General features: G+C 40.0%; 1 protein-coding gene and 1 long non-coding RNA gene across 2 annotated transcripts in view; one reads left to right on the top strand and one right to left on the bottom strand.

Moving 5' to 3' along the window:
• Nucleotides 1-6,721: 6,721 nt before the first annotated feature.
• Nucleotides 6,722-21,130, bottom strand: part of LOC124470543 — a 28,148-nt gene continuing 13,739 nt past the window's right edge. The window contains exon 5 of the long non-coding RNA XR_006956419.1: nucleotides 6,722-7,746. This is a non-coding gene — a long non-coding RNA (uncharacterized LOC124470543). The remainder of the gene's footprint in view (nucleotides 7,747-21,130) is intronic.
• en2a (engrailed homeobox 2a) lies at nucleotides 11,500-14,550 on the top strand. Its single transcript, XM_047024477.1, has 2 exons — nucleotides 11,500-12,323; nucleotides 13,995-14,550. Exons 1-2 carry the CDS (start codon nucleotides 11,843-11,845, stop codon nucleotides 14,309-14,311), a joined length of 798 nt encoding a protein of 265 aa, XP_046880433.1. The 5' UTR covers nucleotides 11,500-11,842; the 3' UTR covers nucleotides 14,312-14,550.

Below are 21,130 nucleotides of genomic sequence, written 5' to 3'. Positions count from 1 at the left end.
GTGTGTGTATTTGAAATGAGCAATAACATTAATGTTTTTGTATACCAAGTCAACAAATGACTTGCCTTTCAAGACTACACCAATGACTACTCTCGCTAGAGGGAGAAAACAAAACCCCACATTGTGTCAAACTGTTTGTAAAATCTGATGTAGCTAGATACATGACCAAGTGATTAAAAAGGATATTTAAAGAACTTAGTTGTTCACATGAACTTTCAGATCTGGTAACACCTGAGTCTTGGGATTTGGAGGATTTCAGACATGCTAGAAAACGAGAACATATTATCAAAGCTGGGGAAGCACCTATCGTCTCATTGTGTCAAGAAGTGTGTGTATATTTCAACTGTGTATCATTTTTACGACCTTAAAGTGAAAATAAAAAGACTGAAAACACGTGAGGATGTGTCTCACCTTAAAACCCACATATGGGCCCCTGCATGATTGGTAGAAAACTTAACGTAAACATTTCACATGTATTAACCCCAGGCCCTCATGTCTTTTCAAGGACAGGATTACCGGTATTCAGAAAACAGTAACACATTTTAATCAACCATCCAATCTCTTGCGTCTAATTTTAAGTATTGTGCAATGATCTTGGGGGAACCATTCTGTTCTAAGAACAGATTTAAGAAAGACTACAACATTCAAAGTGTTAAAAAGTATTGTAAAAATGATAAGATATGAGTTGAAATGTGTCATCATACCGTAGATAATAGGACAAATGTAGTTTGTTTAAGAGGGAAGATTCCCATGCAAAGGGGAGTCTTGTAAACTGAGGAAGAGGGAAGTCCACAGGATTCAAATTAAACTGATAATTAGCCAGACCGCTAGTTAGTCATTATCTGGCAGATTTGGGGTTAGGAATTTCGACGCCTTGCTCTCATTATATTGCAATTATAAGAGAATAAACAGGCCTTTAATTACTCGTAGCAGCACTGTTGGACCCAAGATAGGTGGCCTGTATGTTGTTGTTGTTGTTGTGTCTGGCAGGAGAGGGACATGAATAGAGAGGGACTCTCCTTTGTCTTGAGGCCCTCGGTCAGCCTCTAGTCCCATTATACTGTCCTTCACTCCCACTGTCTACCCCCCCCCTTCAACAACCATCCCTACCCCCTTCCTTCCCCTGAACCTGCACCCCTGCTTGTTACTCAGACACTATCATACCCCCCCCCACACACACAGCCACTACACCTCCGCCAGCGCCACCCTGCTTGTCCTTTTTCTGCCTCCTGACACGCCTTTCTGGAGAGCAGTCTATTTTTACCTAGTGGGGGACTGACAGTTAACCTTTTGCACTGGGAGAATTTCTGGGAGAGCAGCCAATTTTATCTGGTTCATTTCGGCTGCGGCCTTGTGTCTCGCTGAGAGCATCTCCCTCCCTCTCTCTCGCCTCTGTTTCTCTCTCTTTCCCCCAACAAGGCAGCCATCCAGCGCCACACGCCACACGCTGCTCCCCCTCCCCTCACTCTATCTACACATCTCCTCCCCTGCTCAGGCAGAATAATTGGCCAGACCTCAACTGCCTTTCATTTCCACCCAGAGCTGACTAAAGGACTCCATTAAACTACCCCTACTCTGCCAAAGAAATCTCTCTCTTACACACACACACACACACACACGCAAGCACATGTATATATATACAGATGCCTCTCTTCTACATTTTGCTTGAATCCATCCTCCATTATTGCAGTGTACAGTCCCCAAACATTAACCGTTCTCAGGCTCGATGACAGTGTGGAAGTGTATGGCACCTCCTTTTGCCTCAGGTGAACGGGGCACGTGTGGTTGTGTGTATGTGTGAGCATGTGGGTGAGTTTGGTAGTTTGTGAATGTGTGCTTGTGTGTGTGTGTTCCCTACCACCAACCAGCCAACCCCACTGGCCTGGCTGTTTCTGTAGTCTCTCACCTGGGGCCAACTCAGCAGGGATGGGTCCTGATGGTGAGGCCTGTCTGTCTGCACCCCTGCGGGGGCCTCTGTAGAACACAGCCTGGCCGAGGGACTGCTGTCAGCCCGCCATGCACATTTAGAAACCCTCGCGGGCTCTGTCACACATACTGACAAGCGCCTCTGCTTTGATATGTTCCCTCTCTCCCTCTCTCTCTCTCTCTCTCTCTCTCTCTCTCTCTCTCTCTCTCTCTCTCTCTCTCTTAGTGTCTACAGCTGATAGTATCGGTCCCACTAGATGTGTTTAGATAGGATGGGGTCTAAATGACATGTTTTTATGTTTTATATGAAGATCCATGTTGATGGGTGGATGTTCTACAAGCTGATGAAGATACATTTCACTTTTGTTTCTGAGAGAGAGAGTCAGAGAGAGTCAGAGAGAGAGAGAGAGAGAGAGAGAGAGAGAGAGAGAGAGAGAGAGAGAGAGAGAGAGAGAGAGAGAGAGAGAGAGAGAGAGAGAGAGAGGAGAGAGAGAGAGAGAGAGAGAGAGAGAGAGAGAGAGAGAGAGAGAGAGAGAGAGAGAGAGAGAGAGAGCTAGTGCAAAAGAAGGGAGAAGAAAAGAGAGCAGAGGGAGAGAACAAAATAGATATATCATAGGTGGATTTTATATACACATTTCCCAGTGATACATTTCAAAGCTGAACAAGGTGAGCACCTGTCATGGAGACAGAGTTCAGTGGCAGGGCTTTTGTAACCACCAGATGACAGTATTTATCCTCTTAGAACGTCTGGACATCATTGGCTTGACAGCTGTGGACCCCTAGTGGTGAAGATGATAATGGCAGCTCCACTGTCTGCATGGGCACAGTAGGGGAAACCCGCGAGGACCTCAAGTTAAAGTTAGTTGGTGGACCAGCAGGCAGACAATACAAGCATAAAAGGTAAAAACTCGCTGAAATTCTGGGACATACTTCATCATTCGTACACATCATTCAATACTTTTTCTTTGTTTTATACTCCAGTGCTTAGCCTACATTTAAGAAAAATAAAAATATGGGCTAGTGTCAAGATTTCCAAAATTCGTATTTTGTCTCACTGCAAATGGATGTCGAACAGCCTTAAATATCCCTGGCTCTTCGTGATGCCTTTGATAAAGGAGCCTGAAGGTCCGTTCAGGTCCACCGAGTCTTCATTACACTGAGTCCACTCCTATCTTCTTTCTCACCCCCCCCCCCTCTCTTTTTTCTCTCTCTCTCTCTCTCTCTCTCTCTCTCTCTCTCTCTCTCTCTCTCTCTCGGGGACAGCCTGGAATAATGAATTACAGTAAATGCCACGGAGGCCTGAAAGTGAGTGGGCCACAAGCATGGCCCCAGCGCAGCTCAAATTACCCACTCAGTTCCCATTCAAATGGTAGTCTTCAATTGAGGCTGCTCCGCTTTCTCTCTGTATTCATGTCTTAGTGATACCAGATCCATTCAGATGTTCTCTGTATTTATGCAATTATTTATTCCTGGGATTCCTGTTGAAATGACTCCTGGATTTTGGTGTTCAATACTTTAAATAGAGGGTCGACAAAAAAGAGCAGTAACATTCGTATTGTTTTATAGTAGCTTCAGTCTTCGTTTTCTACTGATGTAACAAATATTCCCGTTATTGAAGGGTAAACATGTAGCCTATGTCATACATGGAGATTATGGGGCTTTAACGGCTCGGCTGGTGTTTGTACCTCTGTGTGTCATTTGAGTCGTTTTCTTTTTCTTTTCTCTCAGAGACAATCGTGTGTTGACACGTTAAATCTCAGGTAATGGCGTATTATGCATGCTACCAAAACAAATCCGTTCCCGTGCAAATTAAACACGGCGACTCATACAGACCGGATTAGAGTATAGTAGACCTGATATATTCCACCCTAATAAAGTACAGGCGTGTCTCCGCATATAGGAAGAATTTATAAAAGTGCGGTATTTTGTTTTGTCAAGTTCTGAATCATCAGACAATGGAATTCGCTGACCAGAATTGAGATTTATGGTGCCAGAGAAAAGGCAAAAAGTGCTTGTGCGCACAGCATCTGGTACACAGCATCTGAGTACCACCTGTTGTCTGGGCCTGGTGAGTGAGCACATAGCACGTAGCCCAATCTAACACGTTGTGAAAGGATCCTAACCCGTGAAAACAAAAATAATAGTCTAAACATTATATTAATATTAAATTAAAACTGATTGATTCCATCGAGTTTATTAAATATGCTATGTGACATTGACTTTACTGTTATTCAGATCTAAATGTGGGAAACGTATTTCAAGCAAGAAGAAAGATAGAAGTTCAAGATTATAGGCTAACTAACCCTTTTTATTGGACATGTAGGTTTTAGCATAATATTATTTTATAAGACGCAACTTGCACAGCAACAAGTGAATAGCAATGTCAAATGTAGCAATATGAACGAACAATGATCAATCGGAGTATAGTTTTTAAACAATACATTAAATAGATCACTAGATCAAAAAATATATTGTATAAGAAAATTATTGACACCCTTTGTGGATAATATCCTTAAATGGCATGGGTTTCAGGAAACGAGAACCTGTCGACAAAGGCTTCAAGACTGAAACACTATCACATTCCCAGTGTTAGGGGTAAAAACAACTGAAGGGTGAAAGGTGCTTCATCGTGAACATGTGCTTTCATGAGATTCCAACAAGTTAAATGGGACAGTGAAGGGCAGGATGCCACACAAGAAGAGGTCAAGTACTCTTGTAATTTGACTGACCTTTTCCCCTAAAATTAAAGAAGCAAACGGGACCAAAGACCTAACCCAAATGGCTTTCACATAGTGACCGGAGAGACCATTATTGTGTCCTGCAATTTGCAGTCCCACCCACGCGCCCTTTATAAAGGCTGTTTATGAATTTCAATTCGATCGTATTCTTCCTTATTCTTTCATTCTTAGGCTATTTCTTTCACTTTATGAAACCGAAAATCTTAACGAGTTTATTTATTTTTTTATGATTATTTTAATGATGATAATGTTTAGGTTTTCTTTTAAATACAACATAGCCTACTACATATGTGCCAACCGGACACAAAACACAAAGAAAACCATATTAATTACAGTAGTCAAGTCTACTTCATGTAGCCTATACTGGGAGTCCCTGAGAAGAGTTTCCTTTTTCTCTTAACTTAGTTATCTTGGATATATCATAGCCTACCAGCTGCATATTTTGGGCTAAGTAAGTATGAGCAACTAAGGGGTAAGCTATGCAGGCTTGCAGGTGGAAAAAAAAGCGTATAACGTTTTATTTTTGAGACTTGAAGCAAGTGCTTCCTCCCACCTGTCGCGCTTCACTTGTCGTTTACGCTCATAAATGGTTTCGGACGTCTCCGACAGGTGCCTGAGGTATGTAGACCATCCAAACCCTGCGAAATAGCATCCCTTGCCCTACCACAGACTATGCTGTGGGCCCGAAACGACAGTTCTGAACAGGTACCCGAACTTTATTGTTCAGCTTTTGTGTGGTCGACCTTCCAAAATGTTTAAATTGCATGGGTATATTCCTTTTTGTTACAAGACTGGGGGTTTATTAATGAACAGATTTTCTGTGCCAATAGTTATTCATTGGGGTGCCCCCTCCCCTAGTATGGTATTTGTTCTGTATGACTGAGAATCTAAACCCATTAACACTACGGAAATAGCCACCACGTGGCGTCCATTCTTTACTGTCACGAGTAGGAGTGAAACGTCCAGCTAACCTATAGCCTATGCGGGTTTCAGTGTTCATCAACATAAAAGGGTAGGCTAGTCTATGTTGCCATACTGTTTCTATGATCAAATACCAAATTCCCTTTTATGAATTGTTTATTCATGAGTAAGCTAACGCCAAAGGGGCGGAAAGTAACTTAAAGTTAATACATGTAGGCTATTTTTACGTTATGAATGTATACTTATATAATTGGTTGAGGTGGAAAGTTTAGGTTTAGTTATTGTAAACTTCAACTAGGCTACTTTGTAAATTGTTTTCTACAGGTTTATATAGGCTAGGTAAATATTTAGATTATTTCATACAGTATAATACCCATGCTATTAACAAAAAAACGCCGGCCTACTAATAGCTCCTATGGAAATACACGATGTATCTAAGGGCATTTAGTAAGAACATGTTTCGTTAACCTTGTGGAACACATTTGTCTACTGTGAAAGTTAATTGAACGGCAGAGGGTTGCATTTGGACAAATGGCGAATTAGGCATAAGATGGATTTCTGTAGAGTTTCACATGCAGGCTATGTCCACATAGGCAACTTCATACGTCATCAGTTTTCCATAATCTTTCACGTTTGATGAACCCTACATCAAAGTTTTTGTTTGATTTAAATATATTTTAAAACGTTTTAAATAATTGAATGTATTTATTTTGTTGTTGTTGCAATAAGTCGGGACTTGCACATGCTGTTCTCCATTTTGGTCAACAGGCATATACAACTTAAACTATTATGAGTCAGCAAAAATAGTCAGAACATATTGTAATATATTTCTCTTACATTTCAAAGACAGACCATCTGTATGTATAGGCCTAGGCCTATAGGCTATATACAGACATTTGTCTTTTTTACTTTATAAATGTCTAAAAGCCTACAGCCTACACTGCACATGGCCTATTCCTTTCTATACTTGACCTTCAACGTGAACGTTTACCTAATCCAGGTGGATGTCAAACATCCAATTTGATGGTTTTGAATCGACAGCCTATAGTTGCTTACATTACAGATGTGGCGTTGTAATGTCTATACTTTTTTGAAAATGGCCCATAGTAATATGTGTTGCTAAAATCTAATTTCATGCACATCTCAGAAAGCACGCTGTGCCTTCATTCATTTAGATCCAAGCAGGCATTTATTTCGGTGGTAGTTTGTACTGTGGTAAACATGCATTGCTGCCTTCACAGGAAGACATCCAAACATTCCTTTATAAACATTCCCATACTCTAATCTGATGCATCCACATGATTGATCATATGATTAAGACATTTGAAAAACTGAATTGTTCAAATAAATAAAAACATTTGCGTGTCCATTAGCAATAAACCACCTATGCGCTAATCTACCTACTCTTAATTATATAATTTCCCGCCATCAGAATCAGAGTAAAGATTAGGCCTAATTATCTGTCACGTAGACTATTGCTGTCGAACTTTCAACCTTGCTAAGTGGGAAACAACCGGAGTTTGAATCCCCTTTCCCAGCTCCAAAGCCTATCGGATATTGAGAGTTGAGCAGGGCAGTGCTGGTGCAGTGAAGCGTTGGGACACGCTCCGTCGTTCTGTGGGGGTAGTGTAGCCATATAGCCCTTCACTGGCTTCCGTGATTCCCTCACTGGGATAGCAATACAATATTTCTCTTGGCGCTAGTTAGGCCCGAGCTTGAGCTATAGATCCACAAACGTGTGGTGTTTGGGGTCATGATATCTGGACCATTGACTTTCAAGCTGCGCTCGAATGATATACAGTATAGGCCTATCATAACAGGCCATTTTCACAGGGACACAACCACAAAAAAAGTACACATTATCTTCAAATGGCGAGACATGCTTTCACGTTTTGAAAGGCACAGGAAGCTGTAGCCGACGGATTTGGGCCGACCCCTGGTGACATAGCCGATATCTCAGCAATCCCATTCATAGGGAGAGACGGTGTCCGGAGTTGGGGGAAGGGGGGGAGGGGTGCGGATAGGGCACATCTGCAACAGTCTCACAGTCGTGTTGTGATCTGGAACAGGCCATAGCGTCCATTCACAAATCCTTCTCCGCATCACCTTTTGTAATGGAGGTTGATTCCATGGTATCCTCATGACATCTGAGACAACCCTACTAAGACAAAAAGAAATGGGAAAAATTGTTTAGGACACGCACATGCGCACAATAGGTCTTTGCAATTTATCATTACGCAGTGAAGGTGTTTGTTTGAATACAGTGTTGGTAAATAACAACGGCGTTGAAACTTTCTGCTTAATATGTTCAGTTGTCCGAGGCTAATATTTCAATAGTGGAGTTTAATATTGATCAGAATACGGAGAGGCGAGTCTTTTTACGAACGTGCAGGGATAGATAAATAAATGAAATAGGCTAAAATATTTGATGTGTGCAAACTTCAAAGTCCATAGTCAACTAAACAGTTGTCTTTTAAACTTCTTAAACATTCACGAATGTAAAAAATAAATGACTGATCTCACTCATATGATGTTTAGATAAAAATAAACAATTCAAAACATTCAAATTATTTTGCAGACACGTTACATCGATTCAGGAACGTTAATTATCGACTTCGTTGGAATATTTGACAGGTTTTTTGCATGCATGGCATTAAGGATGATGAAACTTTCAGGCTGTACTGAAGGAGCACAGAAAATACTAATGCTAAATACGAACCATTGCAGCATTTAGTTAAGCACATGCGGCACACAATGGTCATTTGATAGGCTATTTCATTGCGTGTTACACCCTTTTAGGCCTGCATTACTTCCACTCTAGGAGTGCTTACGGGACCTTATTAACCATTCTTGGCTATCCACTCAGCTATAGCCCATCGTGGCATAGAAAAACCACAGGTTAGCCTTTTTTAAATATTGTCTTGGAGAATCACCTCTGTGTTGACTAAATTTTGAGGAATTCGTTGAAAACCGACTGCTCTTGAGTGATTATCTAATTTCCCTTGGAAAGGCAGTGTCCATTCATGACAAGTGTTGGGTAGCTGTCAGATCGTAGTGTATCTCGAGGATTACAGGTGCGGATATGCGAATTAACTGCTCGAGACTATGTGACCATAGTCATTTACGTTTTCCGTACAACTATTATGGCCACTGTGCATGGTATCAGTTCAGTAGAAGATATTAAATAACGGAATTATGGATCATGTCAAATATGGCAGCGAAATAAAATATTGCTGCACTGCCTTTACGCACTTTATTACGTTATGGGGGGCGTAACTGCCAGGCTACCAATAGAAAACTGCATGACGCCTACGAGATATTTTTGCATAGATTACCCATTACAGCATACCACTTTACCCATCCATATATTCAAATTAAAGAATTGAGCACACTCCATGTTGTATAAGCAAATTCATATCGTTCCGATGTCCTTCAGATTGATTTCAAAGAGTCCCATTACCATTTGCCAAAATTGTTTTCATCCCAAATAAAACAAAAGGCATGTGTCTATATTATTTGATTATAGGCTAGGAAATTATAAATATATACTACGCACACACCACTGATTTATTAAATCATTTATAAATCACATGCAGCAAAGTGTTTCGTGTTTTGCAGATTCTGCTAAACCGCCCTGATTTGGTTTTATGTCTTGACTACCTGCATTGCCTGGGCTATAGCTAATCAAACTTCACGAAGAGTAAAATGATGAATAGCCTATAGGTTCAGGGGTAAAGTTGCTCTTCACATTGGAACCAACACCGAAAATATCTAGATTATATGATTGTAGAAAATATGCTTTGGGAATTCACACAAATTTCCAACCCAGACATGGCTATAATAACTATATGGATATGGATACATATGGATACGAATGGAAGTGTGTGCTTTCCTCACTACACCCCTGTTTTGCCACGTCTCACAGTGAGAGGCAGAAAGGGGCAGAGGCCAAGCATAGTCGGTAGCGGCCTGTCTGCATCGCCATTGTCTACTGCCCATTTGGAGATCAAGATAATCTGGGCATCTCTCACAAGTGAGAAACAATCACAGCATGAGACTGGCCCTATCTAATTACATCCTTTACTTCTAACTTTCACCTCATCAGAGAAGGAGATAAGATATAGCCGAAAAGTGTCTGTCGAGCAAACCATCGAAAATTATGATGTTACGACATTATAGGTGGGAATTTGTGAACGTGCTATCTTTTTCCAGACAGAGACGACATATTCGCACATGTTTGGAAAGCTGTACTCAGCCGACTGCTCTATGTATGGTGTATATCATTAAAACACAAAAACAACATGTATAGTATAACAAACACAAACAGTCATTCTTGACCAAACGACCATATACAATATGGAAAATTTAGAGCACGGAATAAAGATAAATCGTATTTATATGTTTCAGACGAATAATCATAATACATTTTCTTCGAAACATAAAAAAGACAATTTCAGCTGGACAATACATTGTTGAGAATGATCATACGATCTTATGATTACAGTTTTAGCGTTCCAGAGCAATGCAAAAGGTTCATCTCAAAGTATTAAATCAAGAAAGAATCCTCGACATTTACGCACAGCCAACAATAATCAGACCCACGTTTGCATGAAACACTTCCCTATATAATTTCACACATTGATGGCCGCTCGTTTGAATAAGCTATTTGTTAACATTTTAAAACCTATGTAGCCACAATGATATGTTTAATTCATTCCAATACAGACTATTTTGATTAGGCCATAAACATATAAAATGCTACTTAAGTGTGCAAAGTATAATCCAAGGATAAAAAACAATACATTTCACAACGGTCCTCACTCACTGCTCGCTTAGTGCTTCGCTAATACACTTTTACGCATTGCGCTTCAGATGAAAAACCAGGGACTGTTGACGCACGCCTAATATCCACATTTCAGAGAAAACGCACAGTGTGTTGGTCAGCAAAGTTATACCAAGTTTTGTCTTTGGCGCGACTCTATATCATGTGCACAGTGAACACAACAGTTTGTTTGCATCACAGATTCATTTTAAAGGGATATGGACTCATTTTTGCTCGACCTCGGCGTCACGACTCCACTTGCGACTTATTCCATCACTACAGTTGAAATTATTCAGAAAGTTGTTGATACTCATTTTTTACATACATTTATTTCAATTTATACATTTCTGCAAAGCTACGGTTTGGGAACTACCTTGTGAGTTGTGTGACCAAAAGCGCAAAGAGTCCGTGAGCCCCTAGAGATTTTGAATGTCAAACCCCTGTAAAAAATGTAGAGAAGCTTTGTTGAATCAAAATCGTAAGAGAAAAAATGCAGTTCTCTAATTTGGAGAGGGTATTCGGTGCAAGCTGAACGGACTCTCGAAGCACACCCTGCCAATTATGGGGTGCTGCGTTGGACAGCCTATAGCCTTACTCACAATAAAACAGTTGAGGGACTGCTCGGCAAACTATGGATCTAGCTGTCTGTCATAACGTATTAATAGACTGCAGTTTTTACTAAAATTTCACATTATAATTACTCTCCTAGTTAATACGTTATGCGCTATTGAGCACCTGCTTAGATTGTCATTCAGCAATGTACGCCTACTTTTGTGGATAGGAGTGATGGTTCATAGTCAAGTCGTTCGACTTATGGTCAAATAAATGCAATATTGAAAATAGATGTTGTTAATCTAATAGTTACAGCACATTTCGGTTACTGGCAAGTTCTGTTTCTTAATATCGGAGTCCTTTCCCTTTAAAAAGGCGAGGTTGGACGTTTGTCGATTACTCGCTAGTCAGTGTCATGTGGGGAGATTTCTTCTAGTCTATTGGTCGAAGGCACGTGTCTAGGATAACGGTCCCAACGTCACTCGGGGGCTCGTATTGAAAATAAGAACAAAACTCCAGAGTGAGTGTATTTCAGGACCAGTCAGAAGACTTTTTATTTACTCTTAGTTTAGTCATAGAAGTACTTTTATTGAAAAGTCTGAAAACGGATGGCACCCAATTGGATGCACAAATGACAAATGGTGTCTCGCTCCAATACATATGATAGTCACATTTGGGAATATATTAGAAAAACTATGCTTTTCTCTGAGGGCACTGTCGCAGGGGTTTGCATGGTGTCCAAGGCATTTTCCAAAATTTGATTTTTTTTCTTAATTTTGTTGACACATTTTTATAAGTTTCTTTCCATTGAGTGGATTGCGTGCATTTCGTTGCGGGAGAGTAATAAAGGGGTTAAGGAAGGTAAAGTGGAAAGTGTATCAGTATGGAAGAAAATGATCATAGCAACAGAGATGCAGAGCGCCAAGGGTCGGCGGATGAGTCAAACAGAGCTATCCTACCCCTTTTACAAGCGCCTGGCAACCTACAGATCCAGCATCGAGTCACCAATTTCTTCATCGATAACATCTTACGACCGGACTTCGGGCGAAAGAAAGAGGGAAACTCAAACCGTGAAGATAATAGCCTCGCTACTAGAGAGAACCACAGCCCCGCCGCTCCGCGAACGGAGCAAGTAGGGAGTACTGTACCAGCGGAGGGGACTTCTACTCCTCATGCAGTCGGCGGGGCAAAGAAGGCTGCAATAGAGACAGAAGAGTCTCTGAAACCCCGCGGAGAGAATGGAGATCAGTGCCTAAGCTCGGACTCGGATAGTTCTCAAGCCAGCTCAAATCCACCAACCAATCAGCCAATGCTCTGGCCAGCTTGGGTTTACTGCACCAGATACTCTGACAGGCCTTCGTCAGGTAGGCTACGTACGGAACCTTTCTATTACTTGGTAACCTGAAATACCCCAATGTAACACTGACCTCATATGCCTTGACCGACATCTCAAAGCGTATAAAGTAGCAGAAACGTCGTCACATTTTGAAACGTTAACCACAGAGCTTATAATAAGACGTCAGTAGCCTATTATATATCGAAAGGTAGACATATTTACGAGTCGTTTTTAGGATGAATGCAGAAAGAATATATTGTGGGCGTATTTCTGCGTTTGCTGTAGCTTGTGCGGGTAGAATACTTAGGAAGTATATGCAACCCTATGACATTTTTGTAATCTTTGGGCTATTACAACCAACAAATACATTTATAGATTTTTCCTAAATAACATTTTGCGTAGAAAGCGCTGATTTTATTCTAAATATATTGCACTATCAACACAACTCGTTTGATTACAGATGGCTTGTGCAACGCGTGTTGGGCAACAAATGCTGACATTGGCAAACATTGGCGCTCATATTTGCTAGATGAATTTTGGTGAGATTTCATGGGCTCCAATTTTACATTTTCATTTGAGTCTAGGCCTTTGCAATACACAATATTTGGCCCATATAGTTTGATAGATGCTTTTTCGTCCAAATCCAGTTTTTGTTGCGCCCAGATTGAATATGCATAGATTTTAACAATGGGAGGACCCACAGTGTTGTGGTGAACAGATCAGACACAGAAGGCTACCAGTTTTTTTACAGAGCTTGACCATTTACTGAAAATACTTTCTCATTAAGGAAGTTAAAGTTGGGTTATATATTACTTAACGCCTAAAGATTGTAGAGTACAAAATGTTCTCATGCATTATGTAACGGTGGACTGGAGTTATTGTAAGTAGTTTTTGGTAGCCTATGCAAGAAGCAGTAGGCAAGCGGGTAGTCCTGCAGAAGTCATTGATTGGTATCTTTTTACGAATTGTCCACTCCACTTCAAAAACGACATAGCATCTGTAACTTTTACACCGAATAGTTTGTTGTCACAGTCTTGTAGTTGGCCTACTAGGATACTCGTGGAAGTGCCTGATTCACGATCAGTCTAAAATGGATTAACATTCTGCACTGTTTCAAGGCAGAATGTCCAGTCAAAACCAAGGATCAATATAGCGGCAAACAACAAAGACTATTCTTTGTAATTACTAGGCTTAACGTATATACTAAATAGATAGATATATGAAAAGCTACTAAATTAATATGACTGTTTAGGGTATATTTGTTAATGTTACTACATTTTGGAGTAGCGTAAAATGGTGGGCTGTTTGTGTGATATAGGCGATTAATCCAAGTGTGTAATTGCCTAAATAAAGCTCTTGGCTTGCAGAAACACGCGCTCAGTCCCACTACTGGAAGGCATATAGGCCTGTCTTCCAACTTCCAACGCTGTTTTAGCACATGAATGAATCCTATATTTAATCGTCTGTCTTCTTAACTATTGCTTAGGAATCGCGCTAAATGATTGGATAGGCGACGCAACGGCATGCCATTCACATCTTTACTTTGCATTACGCAAGACTGCCTTGGTGGTAGGCCCTTGGTGTGTCGTCAAACAGGCTATGAATCAGTTCATCGTTGGGTTTCAGTTTATCATCTTTTATTAATCCACGTTAAATTTGATGTGATTCGATTTGTAAAATGCCTTCTTTCCCAAAACAGGGCCGAGATCTCGAAAACCAAAGAAGAAAACTGCCAGCAAAGAGGACAAGCGACCAAGGACGGCCTTTACAGCTGAACAGCTACAGAGACTAAAAACCGAGTTTCAAACAAACCGGTATCTCACCGAGCAGAGGCGGCAGAGCCTGGCGCAAGAACTCGGCCTTAATGAATCTCAAATCAAAATCTGGTTCCAGAACAAAAGGGCCAAAATCAAGAAAGCCAGTGGCACAAAAAACAGTCTGGCCTTGCACCTGATGGCACAAGGACTGTACAATCACGCTACCACTTCAAAAGACGACAAATCAGACAGCGATTGATTTCGAGATGGGATAAATCAGTTTATTAAGCCTACAATGCAATAATTTCATCGAATCAAGGGCCACTGTATAGAGTATACCAGCATACATTGATACAATATATATAGATATCTCTGCAATATCATATAAAAAGATGTTGTATAAAAGTATGTTTTCAATATACTGTAGACGTTGTCTTCTCCCAGGAAGTACAAAGGCTTACACTTCATTTTATACTGCTATTCATTTTCATTTCTACATATAGCGCTTTTAACTGGCATTTGACGTTTAGATCTGTCAGTAAGGTAACAAAGAAAAAACGAAGAAAAAACTACTTGCTTAAGTCCAAAGAATATTTTCTGCTGCATCCAGGCAACTGTGAATCCTAATAAATGCTGACAAGATTTTATTTCCATAGACGTTGGTTTTATTGGAGTTGTGTTTGGTGTAAAATGGACATAGCAAGGGTTTTGAGAGTCAGGTGTGAGCAGGCTTAATTAGACAGAACACGGATTTTGATACTATATTTTGGAAATTTCCCACATAGAAAGTTTGTAATAACATTTGATTGAGAGGAGTAGCGCAATTTTGGTTAACATGCAACTCAGCCTGCTTAAAATGCTAATATGTAGGCCATACACGTGATTGTGCCTCATAGTTACATCTAAACCAAGTTGATTTCCATTCAAAACTTTCGTATACTGTGTATTACCAATGTATCGATGCCTCTATAGGCCTACATAGTTTTTTGAAAAGCAATATGATCATCTTTTGTAGCAAAGTGTTTTGAACGATGTAATGCTGCATGTAACGTGAGGGAGACAACTCTGTAGCATAATGACAATGAAGGCAAAACGTTTAGCGCACTCTTGGTGGACTATACTTTGTGTCAGAGTAGACATGGGGCGTTCTTCAGATTTCTTTCTCTATATACATTTTATTACATATTCATATATTATAAAAGAAGGCAAACGTCAGTGACTGTATAACAATTGTTGAAAATCTCTTATTGTTGTTGAAAGGACTTCGTGTGTATTTATATAGATTATATTGAGAAAAAAATCTATCCAATGACCAGTGTTGCTTTAGAGTAGATTTCTGAGGTGTTTACACTGCTTGTTTATCTTGCAATAACTTCTTTTTGTGAATGAAAATAGTTTATTGGGGCCTTTGCATGAAAGCTGCAATTTGTTGTACTTGGGCAAATTACTGTGTTTATAAACTTTGGTCTTCGTTGACGAAAGTATGATCGAGCTAGGTTTTAGACTGTATCCATACCAAATTGTGGACTTTTGCCTTTCGAATTGTTTTGTTGTGTATCTGCAAAAAGTGTGTGTGAATTAAAATCCACCAAACCGAACACACTTTGCCTTAAAGTTCGAGTGCGAACTTTTTATTAAACAGAACTGTGCCGAATCAGAGAAGCAGTATTACTTAAAATGCATACTATTTGATTCAAGATTATTGCCTTTATGAAAACTGCTGGTACGACATAATGAATTTATTCATCAGCGTATATCTATCTATATAAAAATGAAATTACAACAGAGTTGTAGAATACAATGCTATTTTTATTTTATGTTTGAATTATTCTTTGGTATAAATGTACATAATTTGTATCATGTATGTATTAATTGCGTAATTAACTGCCTCCTGGAAAACTGGAAAAGAAAAGTAAATAAACTTTGAAGATTATACACTTAACGTGCCTGGAATCATTTTCTTGGACACGACGTTCCAGATAGTCACCAATGATATGACAATATTCATTTATATGTTAACAAAAGCGTAACCCTTAATAGCTACAAGGCCTCAATGGCCTGTATCCATGCTGATGACGTCACGACTGGCAAGCATCCCTGGGTCATGATTGTCACTAGTACCCTAACTTAAATGTGTAGCCTACAGGTACTATATGGTACCTGCTGATATAGCTAGGACAGTATATAAGAATATGCATTCAACACAGTAACGTATCAAACGGTGGCCCCGAGTGATTGCGCTTGCTTGATTGGTCTAGCCAGTGCTGTACGAGCAGATGGTGGGATTGAGGTTCTTTAACACCTGCAGCTAAGGCGACCGCTTCTAGGCCAGCAACTGCGACCCACATGACAGTGAATGTTCAAAGTAATCACGCCACTTCACCAAATCAACATGCCTCCCCGAAAGCCACCCTTATTCATTCTTTACCGCAAGTGCCTGGAACATCAAATAGTTTAGCAAAGGATGACCATTTTCTCCTCAGGGCGGTTTGTGGCCTTCTAGGCTAACTAGCGCGCTATTACACTAGCTGTGTCGATTAAGAAGATCCAAGATGGGTTAAAGGGTGGCCTTAATAGTGTATCCATGTTTCGTAGACAAAAAGCTAGTATACTTTAATTTCTGGAAGACATACCATATAGCGTCTTTATAGGTAAACCAACCTACATGGCCGACGTGAATGTCTGCTGAAAATGTATTGAATAGCGGGGAAAACTGGCTCCACATATTTCTGCACTTAAAAATGTGAGTTTCTGCTCTGCTAGAGATTGTGTGTCCCACACCTTTAACAGACGTGTTGGTACCATAGTATTTCAACTGACTTAGTTATGTTGACTAACGGATTAGCAACAGTTTGGTCCAGACAACATTTAAATATAACTACTTTTATTAAGCAAGAACAAACAACTTATTACAATAGTAATAATAAATGCACCTATGTAACACATTGTCATTTACATTTGCACTATTTATCAACATTCATAGGCCTTATTCTAGACTCCCTAATATCTTGCAATAACAATTCTAGTATAATATCCAGCAAAAAAAAAGAAAAATGATTTTAGTTTTAGTTGTAAAAGGGTTAGTATTAAGTTAAGTTAATTTGAATTGTTTGTTGTCAATTTTGATGGAGGTTTCAAACAAAGAACTTACTCACAAACAAAAAAGAACCACATGATTAACATAAGATGCACAGCCCACAACAAATTGGTCAATAGACTGGAAGAAGGCCAAGCTTACTGGCACACACTGCAGACAACAGGGTGTACACAGTTCTGTTGTGATAGGTTCCTCATAAACATTATAGGATCGTTGTCAGATTCTTCTCAAATTGTAGAAACGGTATTGAATCTAGAAGAACATATTAATATCACACAAACAATACTTTATTTCTATCATAAACAGAATATGAATTTACTAAAGGTATCAAATAGGTAATTTCACTGATGGCATCTTGAAAGAGTAATTTGACAAACTATTTTTTGGTAAATCATAAAGTTTATAGCACTATAACATTGTAGCTTAGTACTTGTCTTGTAGTACTTGTAGTACTTCAAGTTTATGTAAACGTCAAAGTCATGTATTACAACAAATATTTCAAAATAATATGCCATAAAAAGTACATATTCATCAATGGTTACACAGATGTCTTTAAAGTGTTGCTACAAATCATGACATATAGCTTCTTATTTGTATGCTAGCTTTGACATGCAACATTAACAATCAGTGACTGGTGCCATGAAGGACAGGCCACTGTCTTGCAGACAGTCGATCCTTACTGTTTCTGAAAAGACTCTGCAGCCAGGGCGGGAAAGAGGGTATGTTTATATATAAATATGAGAGACAGACAGAGAGAGAGACAGAGAGAGAAAGATAGGGACAGAGACAGAGAGAGAGGGACAGCGAGAGAGAGAGAGAGAGAGAGAGAGAGAGAGAGAGAGAGAGAGAGAGAGAGAAAGAGAGAGCAATGAAGGTCAAAGCCTGCTGTCATGGCTGCAGGTGGCTAGTTCCCCCCACCCGACAGTAACCCATTCTCCACACAGAGCTTTCTCACCCACAATCTCATACTCACCGCCCCGCCCCTCCCTTCTTCTTTTTCCCCTGTCTCAAAAACAGCCACAGACACACATTCACACATGCCCTCCCTCCCTCCCGCCCGCACTCCCTCACTCCCTCCCTCACTCACTCCCTCACTCACTCACTCACTCACTCACTCACTCACTCACTCACTCACTCACTCACTCACTCCACTGATTTACCTGAAAAAGCACATCAACTAAATCACGGATGCACATTTCCTCTTTACACCTTTATTCACATTTCCGCTTCAAAATCAAACCACGTCAAATAAAAAAAAAACAACAGGTGTTGATTGTGTAAACTAATGTTAAACCTACCCAACAACCTAACACCATGGCTTCAGTATAGAAAGTGCACAGAAACAAGTTAAGGATACTGTACAACTCACTACATAGTAACTAGTAAATAATGACGAGTCATGATAGATATTGAGTCATGTTAGCTCAAGATCTGAATTAAAACTAATGTATATTATTCTAATAGACATTAGTGTATAACCTAAAGACTAAAATAACTAAAATTATGCATGCATTCCACCCCCACCCTCCACCGAAGAAAGCTACAATTTGGAAAAGAAGTTGTTCACAAAATTGTATCAAAAGTTCAAGGCCTGCAGAATGTTAGGTGGACGTTGAGACTGGAGAGAGAGAGAAAAAGTAGAGGTAGAAATATCAGAAGGGGCATTGATCCTGTCTGCACCACACAATAGGAACCCATCCTGCTCTGACCCCCTCCCCTCCCCTACTGTGTCATTTACCCATAGTTTTCCAAATGCTTCCTATAGCCAGAGAAAAATCTTCTTTGAGTTGCCCGCTCTTTGTGGCGGAAACATAATTAAAGTGGTGAAAGATGTAAAAAGTGGAGAATGGGGATGACATCAGGCCAATTTCACACTTGGCACTCCGATGGCCTGGCCAAGCCTGGACCCTTGCTTCGCAACACAGATCAAAGCCCCACTGTTGCCGCACTAGTGCGAAGAAAGAAACTGCAAAAGGACACCTAACTATGCTAATCCCCAGGACAAATATATTTTAATCTTGTTAGAATACAAGTTAATGCTGAGGCTCAGTGGCCAGACTTTGTGGGGAGAACGAGAGTGGACAGAGCCACCTTTTACCTTCCTAAATGAGGTACTGCTGTTTGGCACTGCCTAGACATAGTCCGATCACAGTTTCCTTTGGGCAATCTCAAGGCACTACCAAATTACAAACACCACACTCACCCGCTCCATGCGCAGTGGAGAGCCACAGTTTTCATTAATAACAATGACAAGACAAACATCCACTCTGGCACTAAGTGTCAGTGACCCTGCCTGAATCCCAACTGGGGGTACCTAACATGCAAAGGAAATGAGTATTTGGTGGTCTGGGTTGTCCCCATTCTCCCTGAGCGCCCTCTTTTTCAATAGCACCTTGGTAACCCTTGATCTCTCAAGGATGGAAGTCAGGCTAGCGGGGCCTGCAAAAGTCGACCGGCCAGACAATGGGATAAGGGACACATTCTAGAGAAGTCACACACAGGCAACTCTCATTTCACACACTGTGTTTGAGTGACCTCTTGAAAGAAAAAGATTCAAGACATTTTCCAACAAGTTTCTTTCCTGTTCTTGGGGGGGAATTTTCCCTTGGACTGTTTTTCTCATCCAGGTTATCTAATGCCGATATTTGGAGTGAATGTTTTGTTTTTAGAGAGGATTTTCTCTGTGACAAAATGCACTATTCAGCAAATACTGATTCCTCAAAGTAGTTTGAAACACTTTCTTGGAAGAATTAGTTTTGAGCAATTTAAGAGATTATGATTTGTAATTTGATAGATGTATTGCAAAGGGACTGAAGGGCACATCATAAATTTGGCCTTTGGTGTACTTTAAACATTGTGTCACCACGGCAAGAATCTTAGTAGACTGACTGGTTAATGCATGAAAGAGGCATAGTTGGGCTATGTCTACATTTTCATCCAATTAGTAACCAGATTCAGATTTAGAGTCAACTCAGTTAGTAATCAGTATCACAGTGGATGCATCATTGATTGGAACTGTATTAAAACTATACAGATTCTATTAAACAACAGAATATTTTACATCCTTGTGTAGACATAAGTATTCTCTTATGTAGCATAAGTATATCAATAATAGACATCTTGAAAAAATTATGGTAATATTTGTATTTCATGTTTATTTTTTTAGTTTACCGTTGTGAAAACTAATTTGAATGACCGCATTAAACAGAAAGTCACCCATTACAATGAATTGTACTTGTGTTTATGTTGATATGTACCTTGATCAACAGGACTTAAACATAGTTAACTTCTATTTTCAATGTTCCACCCGTTACTGTATATGCCCAAATAAGTATCACAACCAACTTTACGATGCATCATTTCGAGGATCCAAATACAACCGTGATGCACGTATTTATAAATTAAATGTTTGTATTAACTCACTGAAATATATTTATGCAGTTACAAACTGAAGTTTCGGCTGGGATCTATAAACATGTGATGATTGCCAACATATTACCTTGACTATAAATGTTTTTGGTCCACCTAATGACGAATAGAATTAACTCCAAACCATATGGCAAGCAAAAGGTTCTGTACCGACACATTATTATGAGCCCAAAAAATCTGAGCGAGACTGGCGTTCCATCAAACTCACCTTAGCACTGTTATGTGTTAACATGCAATCTGTGTCCCATGTCCACCAAAACCCAGGAGTGTCACCCTCAGTGCAAAGCCTACAGTGCAACCATGTTGGGATTTTATTAGATATTTTCCGTCCGGTATGTAAATTCTACTATGCAGATTAAATGAAATCCCAGCCCTAGCTACAATCCCCAAAAGTTGATCTGTAGTCTGGTTATGCAGAGAGCCTCTTGGACATATGCATTACAGTTTACAGATCTGAAACTGTAAACAATAAGAAAAGTGACGAGCCACGAACCGTTTCCTTGTTAAACGTAATTTACCAAAACAATTAGTGATATGGCTACTCTCTTATGT

The sequence above is a fragment of the Hypomesus transpacificus genome, chromosome 8 (assembly GCF_021917145.1).
Source record: "Hypomesus transpacificus isolate Combined female chromosome 8, fHypTra1, whole genome shotgun sequence".
In the NCBI taxonomy this organism is placed as follows: domain Eukaryota; kingdom Metazoa; phylum Chordata; class Actinopteri; order Osmeriformes; family Osmeridae; genus Hypomesus; species Hypomesus transpacificus.
This window is presented reverse-complemented; position numbering and strand designations above follow the sequence as displayed.

Bases quoted from the DNA above. Each gene is read 5' to 3' on its own strand.
- en2a (XM_047024477.1), top strand. From the start codon at position 11,843: ATGGAAGAAAATGATCATAGCAACAGAGATGCAGAGCGCCAAGGGTCG. The intron at 12,324-13,994 runs GTAGGCTACGTA...TTCCCAAAACAG, and splicing joins CTCTGACAGGCCTTCGTCAG to GGCCGAGATCTCGAAAACCA.